At 38.1% G+C, this 24,291-nt stretch overlaps 1 protein-coding gene across 1 annotated transcript in view; it reads left to right on the forward strand.

Annotated features, from left to right (window-relative positions):
- Nucleotides 1-261: 261 nt before the first annotated feature.
- Nucleotides 262-24,291, forward strand: part of CNTLN (centlein) — a 208,818-nt gene continuing 184,788 nt past the window's right edge. Inside the window, exons 1-2 of the mRNA XM_074166843.1 lie at nucleotides 262-546; nucleotides 19,289-19,377. Coding sequence (XP_074022944.1) covers nucleotides 454-546; nucleotides 19,289-19,377 — 182 coding nt within the window. The 5' untranslated portion in view covers nucleotides 262-453. The remainder of the gene's footprint in view (nucleotides 547-19,288; nucleotides 19,378-24,291) is intronic.

Genomic DNA, 24,291 nt, shown 5'->3' on the forward strand with positions numbered 1-24,291 from the left:
CCCAGCCGGCCCTGTCTGCGGTACCCCGCGACACGAAGACGAGCCGTTAACGGCCGCTACGACCAACTAGCCGCCTCCGCGCGCGCGGCAGGCGGTCGGTGGGCCGGCCGGCCGGTACCTCGGGCCAGGGCGCATGCGCGGCCCTGCCACTCGGGCGGGCAAATTCAAACCTGCCTCTCGCCCCTACTCTTTCTCGGGGCAGCCGTTGCTCTGACGTCATTGCACCGCGTCCTTCTTGTCTGCGGTTTCCGGCGCTCGCCCGCGCGGTAAGTGCAGCTGAGAGGGGGGGAAAGTTTTCATTTGTGCGGTTGACGGCACCGGTTCTCTCCCCTTTCCCTCAGGAGCGGGCGGGCAGGCGGGGGCTTTCCGCGCCCTCTCCACCGGGCGCGGAACCCTCGTCTCTCCTCGCCGCCTCCGCAGAGGGGGTGAGGGGCTCTCACCAAGACGGCAGCGATGGCTTCGGGGCGCGCAGAGGCGGCGGCAGCGCGGGTGGCAGAGCTGGAGGAAGAGCTGCGGAGCCTGACGGAGGAGCTGAGCCGCTGCCAGGTACGGGAGAGACGGGGCCCTTCCCTCCGGGCGCGGCGGTGAGAGGCAGCCCGAAGCGGCGCGGCTGGGGTCGGGCGCGCACGTCCGTCCCCCCGCCTTCTGCGGGAACCCTCTCCTGCCCACAGCTCCGAAGTACCGCGAGTTCGCATTCCGGTTCTGGCGGACGCGGAGGGCAAGAGGTGGGAGCAGAGCCCTGGGCTGCCCCGTGTGGGGCAGGAGGACCGGGTGGCTGCCGCGGGGATTCGCCTCAGCATCCATCACACCTTTGGCGGGCGCCCCACGGCGCCGAGGGGGGTGCGGCGCCCACCTGTTGGGCGGCGGCGGACCCCGGGTCCAGCATGGCGCCTCCGCAGCCGCGGTGGCAGTGGGAGAGCAGTTGCGTGAGGTGAATTTAACGGCCCCGGGCTCTTTCTCTGGCTTTAAAGCAAACACTTGGCCTGGAAGCTTTTTCTTTCTCCCCATTCCACAAGAAGACACCATTTACTTGCTTGATGTGTGATGGCAAGAGTACTGAGGTGCTGCCTTGCGCAACTCCTGGAAAAATGAATGAACGGAGGGATTTTACAGAAATGTAGGTCTGGAAGGAACTTTTAGAGGTCATTTAATTTCTTTCCCTACCTTGCAGCAGGACTAAGTATGCCCAAGCTGTCCCTGGGAGGGAGGGCTTTATGAGTTATTACGGTTGTACTTTCAAAAGTTCCCCCAGATTGTCACCCTGTCACCTCCCTTCACAGGTGCACTTCCCTCATTTTTCCAATTGGTCCTTCATGGCTTATTTTTAGGTACATTTAATGAAAATAACGAAATGTGGACAATATGAGGTCTTGTCATAGAAATCTACACTAATTCTCTACCAAACAAGTGGATTACACCTCAGGGATGCGGCAGAGAAGAAGGTGACATCTAATGCTGTGGTTGCTTTCTCACTTGCTTCCTGGTGGCCAAACCAGTATTTTCGTGTGGGTCGTGGTCTGGTTAAATCCACAAAGGGCTGGGCTGATGTAATCATGAACAGAAAATAGTGTCCATGTTAGAGTTAGTAGTGGTTTGTTGCTAAAGCAGCATTGGTACACCTGGCAACTGGAACTGGATTTCTGCTGTGGGCAGAATCCAGATTTCTTACAGAAACTCGTTGCAAAGGAGAACTACAGGGAGAGGGAACTGTCAATAAAAATCCTTTTTAGAAATACTAAACAGTGAATGGTTTGAGGATATTTTAACTTTCTTGTGGGAGAAGTTTAGGAAACTCTTTATAGTGATAATCTAGTTACCTCTTTTCGATATGCAGATGTGCAGTATCAGACAAAATTTGGTGGAGGCAGAAGGAAGGCCCTGTGCTCTGCTCATTTGCTCGTTGAACATAAATTATATATTACTAAAACGTACTAGCATGAAGTATTTTTGAAGAGCATTATAAATAATAGAAACTTTGAAGTAAACAGTACAAATCTGAATTTCTATTCACTTTGATAATATAACTTGATGTACACAAATTGTTGTTAAGTATCTGATTTCCCCTTTAGATTCATTCAATTACGTGTGCATTTCTACTTGTTCCTTGATCAACCCATTCCAATCATTTTGAAGTCAACAATCAGAAAATACTTCTAAATATATTTATGTCTTATGCATAGTATCTTGCCATTCCTATATTTTTGTCTCGTATCATATCAAGTAGCTTCCTGGGAGGGAAACTAGTGAAAAAGAACATGGAAGTAAGTAGTTCCTGTATTTGAAAACAGAACTCAGTCTGTGTTCTGCAGTAATTTCTCCAGCTCTGGGTATCTAGAATCTAATACATACTGTCCTTCTAACAGGAGATGCATGTCTTCAGGGTTTATTTCAGGTTTTTAATAAAACAAAGGGAATTGAAGCAGTAATCTACAAGCGGGGATTCTTTTCTGAAAGCAGTGTTGTAGACATCTACATACTTCATCATTTTACTAATCCATCATTAAATGTAAAGAGACATATTTAAGAATGTATGTTACGCAAAGAAGAGGGAAAGCATATTTTAGTGAGTAAAAGAGGTGATAACCTAGTCAATTATGCAGTTTTTCAAAAGTAGGATTTATCTAAAATAATTAACCTGTTTTGAAGGTTTGTGAAGTTACTCTGAATTTGGATAGGAACTAAAATAGGCTTCACTAAGCTTCTTCAGCTGGTTTAAAGGTCAACTGATAAAATTATTCAGGGATGGTTAATCCATTTTAAATTCATATTTCATATGAAAACTTTGTGCAAAGACAGGCCACTTGAAAACATAAATATATATGGGCAATGTTAGCGTAATGCTTTTCTAATTTCTTCACAGTTAAGATATAAAGTTTTTATAGACCAACTAATTCCTTTACTGGAATTATATTTAATCTGCTGTGATTTCCTTAGTTTCATTTGGATTTGGTTCTTGTCTTAAATTGTCATCTAACATTTGTGGGTCTTGTTAATCAGAATCATGAAACTATTTAAGTTGGAAGTGACCTCTTGAGAACATTTATTCCACCCCACCCTAGAGCAGGTTGCCTAGGATGGTGTCTAGTCAAGTTTTGAGTATTTCTGTGGCAGGGCGCTGCAGCTCCTCAGGGCAACCACTGCCAGTTTGTGAAGTCCTTCACAGTACAAGTGTTTGAGCTGCTATTAAGACTTTCCTTATCTTATGCTCTTATGTTCTATTCTGTTGGGTAGGGTTATCTCTTCTGGAGACTACTTTAGCAGGCACTTGGGATAGAAATGTTATGTGTTTAAAGACATTAGTGAGAGTATGTTAGCTTTTAATCCAGAAATTGGATAAAATTGCCTAAGGTTGGCTTTATTTATTGGTTTTTTTCTTTGGAGAATTACGTTCACAGGCATATAAACTGTACTTCCAAAACAGACTTCCCAACTGAAACCTAGTTTAACAGTGTACTAGAACTAAAGGATTAGCCTTAATCAAAGAAAAAAAAACCAAAAACATTTATCAAATGATTGAGGCTGAAAGTTTCAGTTGGTTCTAAGGAACACTGAATGAGGTTATGGAAATAGATGTATATATCCAACAGTTATCTAGCACCTGAATAAAACATGCCAAGGTTTTTTTCTACTTCTCCAGACCTACTTGGGCTATTCTATTCACTGTCATATAAACTGAACTTCTGAAATGAAGTCTTTCCAGTGGGAGCTGGAATCTGTTGATGATGTGGTGTCCATTGGCTAAATATGTGGAAGCCTTCTCTGGCTAATGAAGCTCCTCAGTCTTAGTGGAAGTATTGTGCATGATAGCTTTGCTCTAACCACAGGTATTCCAGGCATCTGCTTTTGGCTATTGTCTCTTTTCTGCAACAGGATCCTGGAGCTGACATTTTTCTCATCTGGGATGGTGGCCTTTATGTTCAAACCTATGTTCTTTTTCTTCTTCGCATTTCTTCTGTCATTTAAGGTAACACTTTCCACCATGTAAAGGTGTCTAGAGAGTCAAATATATCTTGAAGATTTCCTTTTTTTTCTCTCCATTCTTCTAAAGCTAAGATTCTGCTGGTAAGTATTGACTTCTGCAGCTTAGGTTTGCAGTGTTTGGTATTTTCCTTAAGACTCCTTAAAAACATTGTGGGAGCTTGAATCATAAAAAGGAAGATCTTGGAGGGGGGCCTGTTAAAAGCACAACAATTTTGTTGCAGTCACTGTACAAAAACTCATGTTATCTTGTAATTCTGTGATGGAATTTGCAAAAATGAGAAAGCCAAATTAAGAAGATAGTCCAGAGCTCCCAGATTGATTTTTCTTTTTTTTTTTTACTTTCTCAGCTTTGTACAAGTCTCCTCCATAAACAATCTGAAGAATGTTTGCCTCTGTATTATACTGTTTTGGGAAAATTATTATTGCGTCTGCAGTAGAGCATTGTATAATTATTTTGATAATCACTTAATAAACAACTTTTAATTTGAGTGTTCCTTTTCTAATTTTACTTGAGAATTAGTTGATAAGTTGAGTAATTGTCCTGAAAACAACTGCAAAGGAAACATGGATTATTTTTTTTTTAATTTGTGTTTCCTTTGGGACCTTGTTGTTCCATTTCTGTGACTGGCTTAACATTGTTGGGGGGCAGTGGAAAGGCAAAGGTCAAACAGTATCTGGTCTCTGTTACTTGCTTCAACTGCTGCATTCTATTTTAAGGTTTTACGCTGCTGCCTACCATCTTAGTATCTCAAGACCCTTCCATGGAAAATCTTCGATGCCTATGTTCTTATTACTTGCTGATCTGGTGTGTGTTTTACTCCCATCTCATTGTCTCCTGTGATTCTTATTTTTTGGGGGCAGATGGAGGTGCTGCTTTTGTGAGCATAGTTGCTCCTGGTGAAGGAAATCAGAGTGGTTTGTTTATTTCTGTTGTTTGGGGTTGGTTTTGGTTTTTGTGTTTTATGTGTGTGGTTTGTGTTTTTTTGTTTTTTTTTTTTTTTTTTTTTATTTTGTAAGATTTGCTGTATCTCTGGAAGCTCATTCTGTGAGTAGAGTTTCTGGGCCAAGAGTATTGTTCTTTAGCTTTCAGGTGCTTTCTTTTTAATTTTGTTTATTTAAACCACTTGGTAACTATATTTTAAGAATTCATTTATAGCATATTCTGTAGTTGGTTTCTTGCACTCCTTTTCGTTGGTGGAAGTACTTCATTTGGTGCAAAATAATGTGCATTCCTAAAGCAGAAGATACGTATTTGGTCTCCTAGCGCTCAGTCGCTTAAGTGCTGAACTACAGGTGCTTTTGCTTCCTATTCTGTAACTAAAAAGATAGGAAAGGTTCTTTAAAGTATCGTGTGGTGGAAAACTTCATGGAAGCCTCACTTGGAACAAAACAGTGTGATTTAAGACTCTTTTCCACATCTAGTTGAGTGTCTTATGTTGCTGGAGATACGGAGAGTTGGAAGAAGCATGTCCTCTGTTTTTCCTTATGCTATTGGTGATAATTCACAAAGTGACTTTGGTTTGATTAGCTTCATTTCATATTTTGAAGCCTAGGATCACTTCCTCTATTTGCCAAAAGTTCTGTTTTCTGTTCAAACAAGTGTTTTAACAATTTACCCATTATTAGTTTAAAAAAAAAAAAAAACACCAACAGGCTTCATTTTTTTCATTGCAGCTTTCATTTCAGAGGTAACATGGCATCCCTTGCTGCTAAAAAAGGGTGGTATTTTCCTAATTGAGGGCTTCCTTTCTAACTTTATGGTTCAGCAAAAAGTAAGAGTACCCTGCTTTTTGTTTTTTTCCCTGCAGTTACATGCACTGTTTTTAGGGTGCTCTTGTTGGTGTTTTCTTCTCTAGCACACAAGCTTTTCCTGTCAGTGATGGCTATAATGCCTGTTCCTTTGCTATGTTAGGAATTTATGGGACTATGTGTGTCCGTAAGTATTTTTGGGTAGAAGAGGAAAAAGGAAGGTGGGCTGTTTCTTTGTGGAAAGTGGAGTGATAGGGGCTTCGCCTACTGCTGGCTTTGTTTCGTGTTTTATGTTTCCTGGTTACTGTGAAAAGCTGTGCATAGACCTGTTCTGGTCTTCATGTCTTATTTTATACTGTGTTTGCAGGAAAAGAACAGTACTTTGTGGACAGCTGGACTGTCTTGTTTTGACCACTTTGTGGATCAGGGAGCAATGTAAAATACTCTATTTGGTATCACTAGCATTGATAACAAATAGGATTGCTATAACAAACTCTTCATATGAAAAATATTTCATTAGCTGGAAAAACAGATGCATTCTTTCATTCTGGACCAATTTAATATCCAGGACACCCACTGAAAATCTAATGTAGCCATGATAACATTGACTTATAAGTCGTTTTAACTCCCTCGCTTTATTTACAAGTAAATATTAAAAATATATTAAATAACAAAAAAAAGTTATATTGTTTCATGATATGTAAATAGCTATTTGACATGCATGTTGACAGTACATACAAGATATGTTTTTAAATCAATAGCTGAGCATTGAAACTAATATTCAATTTAAAAAGCCATAGTTCTTCCTTAGTGATGTTACTCTTCTGACTTTGTGATCAAAATTTAAATGTTTGTGAACTACCAGTGTGAGAATTTGAATGCGTTGGTATTTCTTTTGGTTGAATTGTTGATATCCATACTGTCCTTTCAAAATGGGGCGAAGTGTTTAATGCTCCCATTCATTAAATAGTAATTTCTTTTATTAGTGATTAAGCCAAGACCACATATTTATTGGTGCCAAGGGATGCCAGCTGTTTAGTGCTTTGGGTGGATTTTTTTGTTATTTTATACTCTTATATTTTGCCATAAGGAGTCTAAATCACATGAGTGATTAGTACAGGTGTTGTTAATAAAGGCTATATTCTTTATGTATTATAGACAGAAGTATTGTTGTTGAATAGCTAAGTTTGTTTAATTTCTTTTGCTTTTTTACTTGTGATAAATTAAAACTAAATAGAATGAATTTTTGCATATCTTTCCTTCTGAAAAATACTTGTTTGGAATATTTGGATAAAACTGAAAAGGAACTGAGATTGAAATTTACAAAAAAAAAAAAGACTATTTTTGCACTTCATAAAAGTAGGTACCTTTTGACAGTATGTCTATGTGCAAATATTTCAAATTGGTCCCCATCATGTCATTGGGAATCTAAAATTTGGTATAGAGATCACGGACTCAAAGTGATTTGTGTTGGAAAGGACCTTTCCCGACCATCTAGTCCAACCTCCCTGCCATGGGCAGAGACATCTTTCAGTAGATCAGGTTGCTTAAAGCCCCGTCCAGCCTGACTTTGAACACTTCCAATGATGGGGCATCCACAAGCCCATTCCCGTGCCCCACTAGCCTTGTTGTAAAAAATATCTTCCTTATGTCAAGTCTAAATCTAGCCTTTTTCAGTTTAAAACTGTTGTCCCTTCTGTCACTACAGGCCTTGGTAAAATGTCTCTGTCTCTTTCTTAGAAGCCTCCTTTAGGCTGCAGTCAGGTCCCTCAGGAGCCTTTTCTTTTCCAGTTTGAAAAACCACAACTCTCAGCCTTTCTTCAGGAGGGGTGTTCCAGCCCTCTGATCATTTTTGTGGCCCTACTATGGACCTGCCCTGATGGGTCCATGTCTTTCTGGTGCTAGGGTCCCTGTAGCTGGATGCAGTATTCCAGGTGGGGTCTCATGAGAGCAGAGTAGAGAGGGAGAATCATCTCCCTTGACCTGCTGGCCACACTTTTTTTGATGCAGTTCAGGATACAGTTGGCCACCTGGCCTCTAAGCACACATTGCGGGCTCATATCCAGTTTTTCATCCACCAGTATACATTTCTCTATATACCATAGTCTTTCCTTGCAGGACTCCTCTCAATCATCTCATCCTCCAGCCTGTATTGATACTGGGAGTTGTCCTGACCCAGGTGCAGGACCCTGCACTTGGCCTTGTTGAATTTCATGAGGTTCACATGGGCCCACTCAAACCTGTCTATTTCCCTCTGGATGGCATCTCTTCCTCTGGTATAGAAACTGCACCACTCAGCTGCAAACTTGCTGAGGGTGCATTCCTTCAATCCCACTGTCTCTGTCATTTATGAAGGTATTAAAACAGTATTGGTGATGGTATGGACCACTTGTTACTGGTTTCTATCTGGAGATTGATCTGTTAACTGTAACTCTCTGGACAGAGCTATCCAGCCAATTCCTTATCAGCCTAACAGTCCGTCCATCCATCAAATCCATATCTCTCCAATGAAATGGAAAGAATGTTGTGGGGGACTGTATCAAAAGCTTTATAGAAGTTCTAGGTAGATGACATCCTTAGCACTTCATATGGCCACTGATGCAGTCACTCCGTTGTATAAGGGCGTTAGTCAACTGCTATTTGCCCTTGCTGAAGCCATGTTGTCTGTCTCTAATTACCTCCTTGTCATCCATATGCCTTGACATAGCTTCCAGAAGGATCTGTTCCATGATTTTACTGGGCACTGCAGTGTTGCTGATTGGTCAGTAGTTCCCAGGGTCATCCTTTTACCCTTTATAAAAAAGGGTATGATATTGTCTTTCCTCCAGTCACTGGGGATTTCATCTGACTGCCATGAGAACACACTAAGATGTCTATATTTACCCTGTAGTTACATATTCAGCCTGGAAGAGAATGGCTGCAGCAGGTCTGGTTTTCCTGTCAAACTGTATTTTGATTCAGGAGGAGGTTTGCTGTTCTTAGAGAATGACTTCAGATAATCTTGTTTTTCTTTGTTATTTTTAAGTGTGCACTGTTTCAACTATTTCAGGTACTATTTAGCTCGTGACTTAGATATGCAAAATTCCCTTATTTGTCTGCAATTTTGCAGGATTTTGAAAGTACTACAAAGTCATTTCAGGCAGAGTTGATGCAATGGACCCAAATTCTACTTGATTAGTAGTGGTAATTCAGGGTGAATGTACCTGAATGTATGCGTATGGTTATGTTGTCTGTAAAATAGAACTATTTGTGCATTCCTGTATTCTTGGATGCATTGAAAATCACAAATGAGTTATGATTATATTAATCAGAGCATTATATTTAAACAAAAGCTAACTCTGGGGTTTGTGCTGAACCACTGAGATTATCCTGTGCTCTCAAATAAGTGACTGGAGTCTTAAAAGAACTCTCAGAATTGTAGCACTTCCAGAAAGCAGCTGTGTAACTTAGAAAATTCATGTCCTGTTCCTTTCTGTGCATCTTCCATCCAAATTATTTCAATGACTATGGTTAGTTTTAATTGAAGTAGTTTAGATACTTATAGATAGAAATGAAAGCTCACAGATGTATCTTATCCTTCATCTATAAAGTGATTAAAGCAAACCCTTACCTCTGGAACTGAACTCTTTGCTTTCTCATATCCTCCCCTCTAAAACAAGTCTTACATCAACCAAGTGTTAAGTTTTCAATGTTAGATACTTAGAAAAAAGCAATTGTCAGTGTAATGGCTGTACCAGTGAATGAAGGCATGCAAAGCATTCTGACCGTGTGTTTACCAAAGAGCAGAGGAAGTAATTTACTTTTAGTTACTCAGTGAGAGTGGCATTGTTTGTCGTAGGTCCATTTCTGTGTCATAACTTCTTTCTGCTGTTTAACACATGTTTGTTTCTGTCCTGTCCTCCTGTAATGGTACTGATCTGTGATGTTAATTTATTGACTATGTCATGACAGGCCAGGGAATATCTTGTATTTCTTGTCCGTTTATGCCACAATGAGTTAATTATTTATGTCAATGAAGAATGTATCATAAAATTATTCAGTTAAGTGCATTGCTCTCTTTTTGTCACACTGATGGACTAATCTGAGAGTCTGTTTATGACATGGTGCGTAATGACAGCATCTTTTAGTATCAGTGATGCAGTATTTTTGCTTAGACCACTGTTAGTGCGTCAACATTGTAACATGGTAACGTATTATTTTTGTGGTGTCTGCTTTTAACAGAGGTCTGAGTGAGGCTGTAATCACTTGGGGGGTATGTGTATATGCTTATCCACACATGATTTTTTTGTATTCTACATATATGTGTAAGTAAAGCAGTATACTGTCTTTTTCCATTTTTGATTCAAAGGTATTTTTGTGGCCAAAACTACCAACAGGATAACAGGAAATTCTATAAATAGAAAATTACAGCTGGAAGATACATTAAACTATTTTCCTAGTATCATAAAATTACATGTTGGTTGCATACCTCTTATACTGCAACATTAAGCAATTGGGGAGTAAATGGGAAAGCATTTTAAAACCTGGTCTTTATAAGACACTAAGTTTTCTTGTGAGTTACTGATCAGTCTTTCAGTGACTCTTTAGATTGTTGAAAAGCGTAGCACCTCAAAGATATGTTCTGTGAAGTCTAAGAGCATTCTGTACTGTGACCACTCAGTAGGACTGGGTAGGTTGTAGAAAGAATTCCACTTACTTAGGAATATAATACATGACTGGAAATCGCAAAGACACACTGGCACAGCAGGATTGAAGTCTGCACTGGAAGCGTACAACAGTGTAGGTTTAAAATTCTTATGGGACATCAAGAAGCAAGTCTGCCACTTGCATGTAAAGTGTATATGTCAGCTTGATTAAAGGCTTGAGCTCTTCAGTCAGAAGTATAGTTAGATGTTAAGGGAGTCCAAAACAATCCATGTTAACAATTTTCTTGCAGGTGTTTCTATGCTTAAACCAGCCATTTTATTTCATGCTTTTCCTCCATTCCATATTGTGTTTTGAATTTGCATACAAACTCTTCCAGGCTGACAGTCATGAGTATTTCACTTTGTATTGAAATCTTCACTTCATAATACAGAAAATTTTCAGTATCTGATTATTGTAGAGTTCTTACTAAAAATTACCAGTAAACCAATGCTCCCTCTGTCCTCACAACTGTTTCATTTTGCCTTTTTGGGGCATCTGCTAATTAAAAAAATCTAAAATGAGAATTTGTGTCCTGTGCTTTTCTAGAATTATTGGGGTGGGAGGGGTGGGGGGTAGGGTAGATGGGAAAGAGGTTGGTTTCTTGGGATTTGTGGGTGTTTTTTCCTGTTCTGAGGGTATTCTCTTCCAGGTTTCAGAAGATGGTTCTTCCTAAATAGTAAGTAATAATTTGTAATGCTATAAAAATTTAAGACATGATATGAACATTACTAATAGTTAACATGCTTTGAAATAAATACAGTGAAACATCAAAAAGAGTTCTGATTTCAAACTGTAGGTAACTGAGATGCTTGTTGCATGAATTTATACTAAAGGAGGAGGTTGTTCACTTTATCCTTGTTCTCAACACAGTGTGTGACAGACACATAAACAAAAATGAAAACCACCTGTAAATTTAATACCCACACTGTCAAGGATGTATAGTTCCTGTGAACAAAAAAAAAAAAGGCTGCTTTTGGCACTCCTCTCACTGCTAATTTAAGTTTTTCCTATAGCAATTCAGTAGCATTACTTTAAAAGAATGCCAGTTAATTGCCCTTGATAAAGCAGTGTAAAAATACTCAATACATTCTATGTTTAGATCACTTTAGATAAATAAGCATATGCCATATAGATACAGTTTTACATACTTTTGATATCTAATGTCCAAAGCAGTGTTTATGCTTGGATTTCTCTTACAAAAGGAAAACAAATTGTTTCAATTGAAATATTTGTCTTTCCCTGGTTATAAGCCAGAGAGATTCTTTATTTTGTGACTTAGACTAATGTTTAATAAATTCTCAACTTCACTTGCAAGCAAATACTTTTGCTGTAGCTAGTCATGCCATATAACCTTTGTCAGTGGCTCATCTTATGTTTGTCCCTGTTTTTGAGCTTGCTGCTGTTAAAAATCAGTGAGAAAAATCCATTTTGCTTGCAAAGAACATGTTCAAGGCCTAAGGTACTCTTCATTTCTGTATGTCTTTCAGTATGATGATGAACTACAATTTCACTGTAGCCTGAGAGAAAATCCCACTTTTCAGGGGATACAGAGTGTGCTCTCTTTCTTTCATAATTCTTCAGTTCTGATGTGAAAACTTGATCACAGCATAAACGTCTTTATCTGACATTAAATGTATTGTGAGTAATCTTAGTTTTAATGAGTAATTTTCACTATCTTTCAAATGACATCTGTATTCTGCCTTGTATATGTAAGTTCTCAGCTGTTCAAGGTACGCTCTTGCTGACCTCTTGAGCTGTTAACATACACTTGAGTAGGCAGAATGTTCCTTGGGTATGCTGAAGATTGATACATCCCAGGCCCTGACAGCTGCAGTGGTTTTCTGTGCCAACTTCAGGCAAGCTAAGCAGCCCTTTTTCGGAAGAAATTGTTTGGCTCCCAAGACCATTCAGGGAACAGCCTTAGTAAGCCCATTAATTGTGCCAAGAGCTTAAAAAGGCTGTTCAAACTTCTTTTCATCTTAAAAACTGTAATAATTTCTGGCTAATATTCTGTTATACAAAATGCTTGATTACTTATGGATTTAAATGAAAAGGTTTTAGCGATTAAGAAGTTTGGCATGTTAAAGACAAAGTTACATTTTATGATAACTTACCATTCATTGTTTAATGTTATATTGTCATAATGACAAATTTTGTACATTTCCATGTAAACTTTGTTCTTATGTAATAAAGTTCACAGACTTTTGACTGCAAATGACCTTTTTGTTTGTTTTTGGTTTTGTTTTGTTTTTTTTTACTGGTAACGCATATTTGAAGATACATTTGTGTCCTTATTCTTTTGGCAGAAGTCCACTTAGGCAGGACACTGCTTCTTTTTGTGTGCATTTACAGAAATACAAATAAGTAGTGAAAGGCATTTATTGATTTACATTATAATATCTGTAGATATAATTACAGCATTGCTTTATAGTTCTGTGTGTACTTATTCATAGGTTGTAGTAGTAACTTTAAATCCCAGTTCCTGCCATCATAAAAATGAAACAGCATTTATTGAAATGGCATTGTTTTGTGGTTCTGGAAATTCCAGTGATTTTTCACTTATTTCCAAATGACTTCGGAAGATTTTTGTTAGGTATTTTTCTTTTTTTTTTCTTTTTTTTTTTTTTTTAAATGGGCACTACCTAGCCTGTTCTGTTTAGCTGTTTCTTTGAGGTTTATTTAGTGCACACGGTTCGCATGCAATATTCCTTCCTGCAAGCAAGCTTTTTAGTTTTAAGTTAGGATGGCTTTTTAATTCCTACTTCATCTACTGTTCTTTCAGCACAGAAAGAAATGTTGCAGAACTTAATTGTATAAGGAGTGGCAACTTCTCTGACGTAAGTACATCTTGGAGTTGATTTCACTCTCCCTTGGACAACTCTTGAAAGTAGTCTATGAAATCGTTATAGGTGCTCTGAGGTTAACCTGAACTCCTTATGCAATTAAGAAAGATCATTTGTACCTGAGTGAATGTGTTCTCATTAGGAAGACAACATTCACTGAAACTTCATGTTTTAGATATTATCAAAAGGTCACTTTCTGGGAGGCTTGGTGCAGTTTAGGTAGAAACTAGATTGCCAGAGGCTCAATACATGTTGGATACTCAGCAAAAATCACAGGACGTATGTGAATGTTTCCCTCTTGTTGTATCATACATATATATATGTAGTGTACATATTGGTTCATTAGGCACCATTCAGTATATATTACTGTAGTTTTCCCTTTTTGTTATGGAGGAACATTGTGCTTGGAAGTATGTGTCTGAAAGTTGAATGCTATTCTGTTGTCTTGTCATGCCTTGTGCTGTTCTCCAGCTGCAACCTGGAGTGTGTAGGAATCTGCAGGGTAGGACAATGGGCAGCTGCTGCTGCTTGTAGTGAGTCTCATGATATCTGATAGGGCTTTTTGTAGTCATGCAGAAGCCCAAGTGTCTCAGCTCTTCTAATAAATAAATAAACAGAAAACCCAACAGCTACTTCTGTGGTCTTGCATACTGGGCAGTAAAGGGAAAAGCTAAGGAAGCGTGATGGTAAGCAAATCCCAATCTTTAAACAGGCAAACAAAACTCAACTGAACAAAGCTTGTGAGCTTATAAATCAGGATCAGAAACTTTGATTGTTTGACTCAAGATTTCTGAGCGTTTGCAGGTGGAATACTGTTGGTACTTTGTTATATTTGAGCCTCTGTGCTGTAATGACTTCATGACTCTTAGTCTAATTTGTAAGGGTTTTTAAGTAGTTTAGTGTAAAAATACGCAGTGAATTGTGTATTAAAGATATTAAAGTGTAATGTATAAAAAGATATTAAAGATATAAAAAATATCCAGGCACTATTATCAGTTCAGTTCTGCTCTCCATGTTGCTGATTAACTGATAGATTTGAATTGAAATGATTTTAAAATTAGTTAGACATAGTTTATAAGATACAATGGTTTATTTCTCCATTATGGTTCAAGGATTTCTTTATACTCAAAGTGGTGTCATTTAGAGAGTAAGAATTACTGCTTTCTGTCCTACATAACTGAAAAGAAATCACATTTACAATTACTATTAGTGAGTTTTTGTTTGGCTTTGAGTTTTTTTCTTTGTTAGGCTCCCAGCATAAATAAATGATACTTTTAGGTGTTAAAATACTCAGAATCTGTGTTCTGTATAGATTTCAATGCTTTTTGGAAGCCTGCAGCAACTTTTCCAAATCTGAAAAATATTTTTATTTTTCATTCTGCTTCTACCTCAGAAGAAGCAGTAGGTCATGCATGGTTCACTGTGTACACACACTGTGACTTTTCAGATGGCATGGTAAGGCATTTTTTAAGGAGATGGTGGCTTTTTTGAGGACACATGAAAAAAGTGCACACTTTTTGTATAGTCTTTCAGACTAGATACATAGAAATCCAGGTTATTAAGTGGCATAAGGTGATAGTATGCAATGAGAGGTTGTATTTATTTTTTTTTTAATCAAAGAGATGGATATATCTAGTGAGGATATATCAAGCTGTAGCCCTGTATGTAGTACCCAATTGGTCTGATCAACCTTAATTAATATGATGCTTACTATATGTCTTTTAACTTAATTCCTAGCAGAAAGTGAACTTACATTTAGCATTTCTACTGAATAAAGTCTTGGATACTGATGTGAAGTTATTTCAGTTCTTATTTATATGATGTATGGCTTAGTTTTGGTATTCTGTTTCTTCAAGAAGTGACTGTGGCCATGTATCATAGTGCACCATAAGCCAGTTAGTTATTATCCGCTTGCTTGCATGCAGCGGTCATTCAGTTTTGAAGATACGTTACACTACTATCCCAATTCAATTAAAGAAAGGGGATGTTCCTTTCTAGTGTTTTTACATAACATTTTGTGCTTCATTTCTTTTACACAGTTTTTTGTTAATTTTTTAGTTTTGTTTGGAAATACCAGAAATAAAGTCTCCCTGTCAACACTTTAAAAGTTGTATACAGCCTACAAAGGCAGTTGGATGAAATGTCTCTGGTTTTATAAAAGACAAACTTTTTCTGCTGTAATCAAATTTGCATAAGCTGATAATAGTCTTGAATGAGAAGATCTTTGTGGCCAGAGTCTTTGTTTTATTTACTCTCTAACTCAATCAGTAAGCTAGTCGGATTTGTTAGTGGTGTGCATTCTTACTGTAGGTGGGTGAATTTTTCTGGGTTTACAGCAATACCTTCATAAGGCATCAAATCTCTATAAAGTTTTCTTCCTGCTTGGTTGAAGAAGTTGATAGCATTTAAAGATTTAAATAACTGTAGACTAGAAATTGCAATAGTTGAGAGGAAGATATTTTTTTAAAACAACAATCATAAAATACTTCTCACTTCCTCAGCATTTTTCTTAATGTTTTCTCAGAAGTTCAACGTTGCCTCACTTCATGCAATTTTGAAATTCAAAATATGTGCATTTCTAAATTTGAAGGAAAGACACATCAGAACTTTAAAAAAAATCTCTGAGGCTTTCCTCATCAATCATGGAGAAAATAAGTACAACTATCTCTCATATTTCTTCTGTAATCAATGTTAAAGTTTGTTAAATCCATGATTCAATGTATTTGGCTGTTGTGGTTTTAATCTTGGTAAAATAACTTAGGTTCAATACACTGATAAATCTTGATGAAAGTCTGCTAGCTTTAGAGAGATTTTTTTATTTCATATTGAAGATAGTTGTTGTCTTGTTCTGAAGAAGGAGAAACCTTGATTGTCATGTACTGAATCTGATACTGCTTGTAAAGTTCAAGCCTGCTTCCTATAATGCAAAACTGATAGGGAGCAAATGAAAAGACAGCAAAAATAGAAAAATCAGTTTCAGCTCCTGAAATGTGCTCTAATCATACAGTATGTGGTCTTTATTGACTCTTGTGAGGCCTGTCAAACTTTTAGTTCTGTTCAGCTGCTTTGTGTCTTAGATGACCTTCGCTTTTAGCTGTTTTAAGTCATGGGCTCACAGTACTGGGACCAAAGGTGCGATCTGTTCTTATTCATAAAAAATGAGAAATCAGGGAAAGAAGGAATTAAGTGGGAAACCTTTTGAAGAAACCAAACAGTGGAGGTGAAGATAGGAGCTTGGGTCTTCTGTTTCATTTGATATAAGATAGAGTTGTGCAGAGATGAATTACTGTGTTTAGCTGATTTTAGTGAGGTTCTGGTTAACTAATGATACCTGTGATATTGTAGTAGATTAGGTTCCAGAAGCTTGGGAGATGAATGAAGCAGGGAAATGGATAGTTGTAATAGTGTTGGCTTGCCTTTTAGGTCATGTATTGTTCTCATGCAAATTTTATTTCTCTTTTAATTCAAAAACTCGTAGAAGGTAGACTAAGCTGCACTCTTGTGATTTTTACCTGTTGAATAGACCTAGCTACTAATGTGATGGTCTTGTCTTATTCATTTCAAATATTGTTAGGCTGTTCTTAGCAGGTTTGGTCTTAGTTCAGTCCATGGTTTATGTATAAATGCTTTCTTATTCACCCAAGGGTACTCAGAGAGCTGGCGGGAGAGCTCACCAAGCCTCTCTCTGTTATCTATCAACAATCCTGGTCAACAGGAGAGGTACCAGATGACTGGAGGGTGGCCAATGTGATGCCCATCTACAAGAAGGGCCGGAAGGAGGATCTGGAAACTATAGGCCTGTCAGCCTGACCTCGGTACCGGGAAAGATCATGGAGAGGATCATCTTGAGTGAGCTCTCATGGCAAGTGCAGGGCAGCCGAGGGATCAGGGCCAGCCAGCACGGGTTTATGAAAGAGGGGTCCTGCTTAACCAACTTGATCTCTTTCTATGACCATGTGACCCGCCTTCTCGATGCAGGGAAGGCTGTGGACGTTGTCTACCTGGACTTTGGTAAGGCCTCTGAGACCGTCCCCCACAGCGTCTCCTGGAGAAGATGGCAAATCACGGCATAGACAAGTGTACTCTTCACTGGGTAAAAAACTGGCTCGATGGCCGTGCCCAGAGAGTTGTAATTAATGGGGTGAAATCCAGTTGGTGGCGGGTCACCCGCCAGCCCAGTGGTGTCCCTCAGGGCTCAGTTTTGGGGCCGGTCTTGTTTAATATCTTTATTGATGATCTGAATAAGGGGATTGAGCGCACCCTCAGTAAGTTTGCAGATGACACCAAACTAGGTGGGAGTGTTGATCTGCTTGAGGGTTGGCAGGCTCTACGGAGGGACCTGGACAGGTTGGATCAATGGGCCAAGGCCAATGGGATGAGGTTTAAAAAGGCCAAGTGCCGGGTCCTGCATTTCGGTCACAACAACCCCAGGCAACGCTACAGGCTTGGGGAAGAGTGGCTGGAAAGCTGCCTAGCAGAAAGGGACCTGGGGATATTGGTGGACAGCCGGTTTAACATGAGCCAGCAGTGTGCCCAGGTGGCCAAGAAGGCCAACAGCATCCTGGCTTGTATCAGGAATAGCGTGGCCAGCAGGACTAGGGAAGTGATCGTGCCTCTGTACTCGGCACTGGTGAGGCCTCACCTCGAGTACTGTGTTCAGTTCTGGGCCCCTCACTAGAGGAAGGACATTGAAGTGCTGGAGCATGTCCAGAGGAGAGCCACCAAGCTGGTGAGGGGTCTAGAGAACAAGTCATGTATGAGGAGAGGCTGAGGGAAGTGGGCATGTTTAGTTTGGAGAAGAGGAGGCTGAGGGGGGACCTCATTGCCCTCTACAACTACCTGAAAGGAGGGTGTAGAGAGGTGGGTGTTGGCCTCTTCTCCCAAGGGAATAATGACAGGACCAGAGGAAATGGTCTGAAGTTGTGGCAGGGGAGGTTTAGATTAGATATTAGGAAGAATTCCTTTAGTGAGAGAGTGGTCAGGCACTGAACAGCCTGCCCAGGGAGGTGGTGGAGTCGCCATCCCTGGAGGTATTTAAGAAATGTGTAGACATGGCACTTCAGGGCATGCTCTAGTGCCCGAGATTGTTGGGTTGCGTCTGTTTGTGGGTGGGTGTGGTGTGGGGTTGTGGGTGTTTGTTTTGTTTTGGTGTTTGGTGTTGTGTTGGGTTTTTTGCTTGTTTGTTTTTGTTTGGTTGGTTTTTGGGGTTTTTTTTTGTTGGTTGGACTTGATGATCTCAAAGGTCCCTTCCAACCAAGATGATTCTGTGATTCTTGTTCTTGTCTTCATCTTTTGCTGATTTTTTTTTTTCCCCTAACATTTCTATATAATTAACACAATATGGTTTTAGTTTGTAACATAGCTACATCAGTATTGGTGCTTCCAGTAATAAAACTGTATTGGATAAAAGTACATCAATGCAAAGTAACAACGAATTAGAAAATATAAATCTGGAAAAGCTTTTAGGTGACATCTAGTTTTCACAAACTTTAAGTGTGTTTTTCAAGAACATTGTTTTCTTACTCTCTCGTGAGAATTTTTTTAGAGGGTTTTATATAACACAGGTTAGCCGAATGTATGTTAGAAGACTGATTTACTGTCTATTTTGAAATAAAATCTAAGAGCTGCATACGGTAAAACTTAATGTTGCAGCATGTATTCCAGGCTTAATGTTTATTAATAGAAATTGTTCCTGCTGCTAGAAGGTACCAATAATAGATATAGCAAAAGGCAGCCTTTTTTGAATAATGTTGATTTCTCCTGCCTTATTGCCACATTGTGTGCTCTTTTATTGTTGATTGTAGGTCTTTGTCTTCCTTCAGGATTCTGTATTGTTATAACTTGGTTTATTCAAGAGAACTGCCGTGATTTTTTTAATGCATGAGACAGTGAGTAACTTGCAGAGAATTCTCACTAGACTAAAGGTTTTTTTTGCAATTGTCTTTTTAATATGCACAGTATAACTTTTTAGTCTATAAAAAGTATAGCATACATTTAAAGTATTTTTTCCTTTTTTTTCTGTTTCTAAGGCTGATAAAGAATTTGTGTGGTGTCTGTGGAAACGTCTCCAAGTGTCTAGTCCAGATCTTACTCAAGCTGTCAGCTTGGTAGTGGAAAGGTGAGTTTAGATATTTAACATGATAATAAAACAAAAAATAAACAAAAAACCCTTGCTGATACTATATTCTTCATCTTTTTAATTGAGAATTATATAGGATTTTAGAAGCGTGTTACAAAAATTCCATTGTTAAATTTTGTTGAGTACCTAGAATATGTTGTAAGTTAAAGTATACTTCAAAATCTGTTTTCACTGAGGTTGTTGTGCTGCACTTGAATTCAATTTTTAAATTATAAATGTACTGCATATTATGTTTTTCTGTTGAAAGAGCAAGAGGAGGCAAATGACATTTTCTGGTGTCATAAGTGGTTGAATAACAGTTACATATAGAAGTTACATTTATTCGCATTCTTAAAGAAGCGAAAGGCTAAGACATGTTAACAGAAGAGATGACTATGCAGCTTAATTATTACTCTGCTGAGGATATTAATGATGACAGTTTCCTCAAGGTACTTAGATATTATCTGATTGCTGTAAATGTTAGTTAATCATCACAGTATGTGATTGTTTCAGAACACTAATATTTACAAATTCAGAATTTTTGTAGGCCAAAGAGAAGGAGAATGTAAGTTGTTAATGTCACTGTCAGAACTCAAACACTTCATTTTATTATGGTCAAAAGATTTGTCAGTTCTGTCTTTCAGGGTGCCATGGGTCCCCCCTTTTAAAATGAAAAAGTGGATTTTTTTAAAGAAGAAGAAATGGATTTTAACTTTTTTAAATGGCTTGCCAACATTACTTGGAAAGCTTGTCATAGACCCAGGAGGGGTCCTAGCTCTTTTGGGTTCCTGTTCAGTGCTTTGATCTCAAAAGGCATGTTTTGTTTCTTCACATCTTTTCTTTCTGGACTTGATCAGTAAACGTTCTTCCACTTCTGAAAATACAGCATTAAGTTCTTTAGCTGGGAGTGCATTCACCATAGTGTTGTCCCGTCTTCTGCATTGCATAAAGCAATGAAAATTTTGTCCAAAAATATGGTGTGATCACATAACTAGAGCTAATATTCTATATTATTAATATCCAGAGGAAGGAATTGACAACGTAAGCACATGCAGCTAAGACACATGAAAGTTCACATGTGGTCACCAACAATGATGTCAAATAATTTCTGGTTATGTATATTTACCTGCAGAGAGTAGTAGCTTGGCTGTTAGGACAGTGTACTGTTTTCACATTGCTTGCATGTTTTGATTTGGGAAGTGATTTTAATACATGAGGAAGACTTAGGAACAGATTTCCAGCATCCTTCATTTATATTGAAATGTAGATTCTTGCTGACTTGTTTCATGATAAAATTTAGTCATGTTTTCATGAGGACAGTGATGGTAGTGTCAATCTTCCTTCTTCAAACATAAAAAATTGCAAGAACTGCTTAAAAATATATAAATATAGTATTTAATATATGTTAACATATGTTACATGTATATAAGGACCAATATATTGAAAATATAAAAAAATTCACTTACCTTAATCACATCGGTAACTGAACAATATAGAAAACCTTAGTTCTTTTACATGAAGCTTAACAAGGTAGAAACAGAGTTGTTCAGGGTTATTAACATTTTTGATTCATGTTGCATATAGAAGGTAATCAGGATATTAGGATAAATTGAAGCATAGAGATGTTAGGAAGCATGCATTTAAATAATGGTGAATTATTTGGAGTTCTTGAGTTGTTTCTCTATATAAGATACAGTCTGTTGTCTTTGTTTATCCTCTTCAAGTCTAGGAATGTTTTTATGCTTGGTAGTTATCCCTGGCTTTAAATTATTTTATACTTTATTTAGAACAGAAATTGGTAATTGTGTGTGCATTATCCTGATTGATACAATAGACATGGGGCTCTTGACCACCTTGATGTCCACAAATATGATAATGATTTTATTTTTTTTTTTTTACAATGGTAGGAAATGTTTGTGTTCAGTCTATTAGAAGATTTACTACAGAAATCTGATGTGTAATAAATCTATTATTATATACAAAGGTAAAGATATATTCTGTGTATGTGCTTTGCACTTTGTGTAGAGGCTGATGATTGGTACTTCTATGTGAAAGCATGAAAACATACTTCTATTAAGGTGCTTGTCTAGATCTTTATGCCCTCTCTTCTTTCAGAAAAACGCTAATACTTTAGAACACTTCTTGTGAACTCAGGTATGATATAGATGTATAGGCTTTTCTTGTGCTTCTCAGAGTTACGGAATTAAGAAAGAAAAAATTGCTTTCACAGCATCTTTTTAGGTGTTATCATTACCCCAGAGAATCCTGGAACAGGTTTGGATAAAACCCATTAGTATATGGGAATTTTATTAATCACGACTTTGAACTTTGTGGATGCTTTGATTTGACAGATGGAGCAATAGTGTGTATTATTCTCTTTAATTGATGTAGCTTCATCTCTTTCGCCTGAGAATGATCTAATTGTTGCTTTGGAAATAATTTCTAGCCCAGCTTTACCTGTGAATCTTCTGCACAGCCAAACTACATCCCCATATATTCTTGCCTAACTTTTCCAGCCATAACTTTCTATAATCTTTTCCTAAGTACCTTCTGTTTCATGACTGTACCTCTTCACACTCCCGTCCTTTCAGAAAAGTTCTTGTCTTATTCCCTACCTTATAGCAGTAATTTTACTTTTTTTTCATATTGCTACAGTGTTGTTTTATCTTGGTTCCAATACGTTGATTAGATTTCCAGGGAATCTGCTATCTAGCACTGCTGCTGTCCAGAAAATTACAGGGTAAGTGATTTTTTGGCTTAGTTAATCTAGGAAAAACATGTGGATTTAAAGGGTAAAGAGATAGGATTACCAAGTAACAGTTATAGGCAAAATACTTCCTGAAGCACAGCACTTGGCAGATCTGTGCTGCTCACAGCCTATTTTTCTATATTTTACACAGATGTATCAGACAAGAGTTGGAAATTGAAAATTTGCATTGAAATCTGATAAAAACAAGCTTGATTCTTGGAGACTTTTTTTCCCTTCTCATCTATATTAGGAACAACGTTCACCCAGTTGTATACAAGTTGATAACGTTTTCCATCTTGCTCTGGCTTACTAGGCAATTTTGAGGTAGATACAAACAGAATGAAATGGATTTAAACCTTTTATTGTTTTTTTGCTTGTGACATGGATTCCACCCATGTTTGCATAGCTTCATTTTTCAGTGTGCTCTTTCCACCAAAAATTCCATAACCAAGAAACTTTCAGTGCCCACTGGTTCTTTCTTACAGACCGCTTAAGGCCAGAAGCCAGCTACCTAATGGAAGCAGACAGAATCTAAGAAAGCATAGACATGTGTATCCTAGATTATATATATAACAAACAACAGTCTTTAAATTGAGGAAAGCAACAGCCAGAGTTTCTTCAGGAGATTACGGTGACAGGAATAAAAAGATGCAGGAATAAAAAGGAAGGATAAAACGTTCACTTACAGCCTTGTACACCACAAATGTGTGACGAAGAAAAAAGAAGTATTGGGAGAAATTCAGTGAGCAGTACTAGCCATACAGTCAGGTAATTTATATTTGTAGGATTAATTTATATTTGTAGCATTAGACAATTCCTTATAGTATCTTTTCCTCAAACGAGGAAAATGTAAAAGGCATAATTTGGTGGAAATAGGGGGAATTAATAGTAGGTTTCCATTATTTGTCTGCTATTCTGAAGTGCTTTCATGGTCCCAAAATAGAAGTTTGCCTGCCCTAAAATTGTAAAAATGTAGCTGGTACCTTTTTATGGCTGTGCTGTTGATTCCTGTAATACACCAATGATATTTTACTTTTCAGCAGTCTTTGCAGTTCTTGCTGCATAGCTGTAACTACATTCCCATTTTAATATTCAGATATAAACAAAAAATTATCTTTACTGTGCAAATGAGAAATGCCTTTGGGATATGTAAAAGCCTCCAGGTATTTTCAAACAAGCCATTGTAAAAGTACTACTCAAGTTAGTATACTTTCCAGCTACTTTAAATACTATTGATCTCGGTATTATGTAAAGAGCATGCTATTTCTAGTTTACTGCCTTTTGAAACATTGTTGGGTTTTTTTGATGATGAGTTGAAAAAAAAAAAAAGTGCTAGACAGTATCTTTTACAGGTAAATGCATGTGTAATCTCAAATGGAGTTGGGGTTCAGATGAGAGTATCAAAGGTTTTGAAATATTTTTGTAAATTTTGAGAGCTCTCCTTTAAGACTTGACTTTTACAAGACATGAAATCTTGACAGGTCAACTGAATGTAATTTTCCTCTAGGGCTTCTAGCTGACTCCTTTCCTTTCTTCTGGAATGGAGATGTAGCAGGATCCATTAATGATTAAACTGTGGCAGCGATACAAGACTTGGTAGATGTAAATGGGGATTCGATTATGTTAGATGATACCCTTGCAGATAGTTACATTTGGCAAGCTTGCCTTACATAAATGTTTTTCCACACTAAATTCCAAGTGTGTTGTATCTTGCTTGTCTTGTTTGTATCTCAACAAAGAGCAAGAATGGTTTTATCATTTCAGGCCACTCAAGGAAATGGTGGCAACCTGAATGTCGGTGCCAGTGATTAATAGAGAGTTTTGTTGTTCTTCCTGGGGAGTTACATCTGTCTGAAGGTGTACAAATGGATGAAAATAAGGCAGAAGAGCAAGCGACCAGAAATAACCACAGAACTTTTGGAAAGACAATCACAGGAAATTACACTATAGTTTGCTGCATCCTGTGAAAAGGAAATTGTGGAAGAAACATGAAACAGGTTGACATAAATTCCTCACTGACTGATGACATGCGTATGTACTAAAAATGACAAGTACTTCTTATGTAAAAGGCTAAGTGAATCTGCTGTAAGAATGAGCAATATAGGCTACCGATGTTAATTGAAAAAGAATTAAAAAACCTGTATCTTGCATCTTTTGAAGGGACG

This window comes from Numenius arquata, chromosome Z (genome assembly GCF_964106895.1).
Source record: "Numenius arquata chromosome Z, bNumArq3.hap1.1, whole genome shotgun sequence".
Classification (NCBI taxonomy): Eukaryota; Metazoa; Chordata; class Aves; order Charadriiformes; family Scolopacidae; genus Numenius; species Numenius arquata.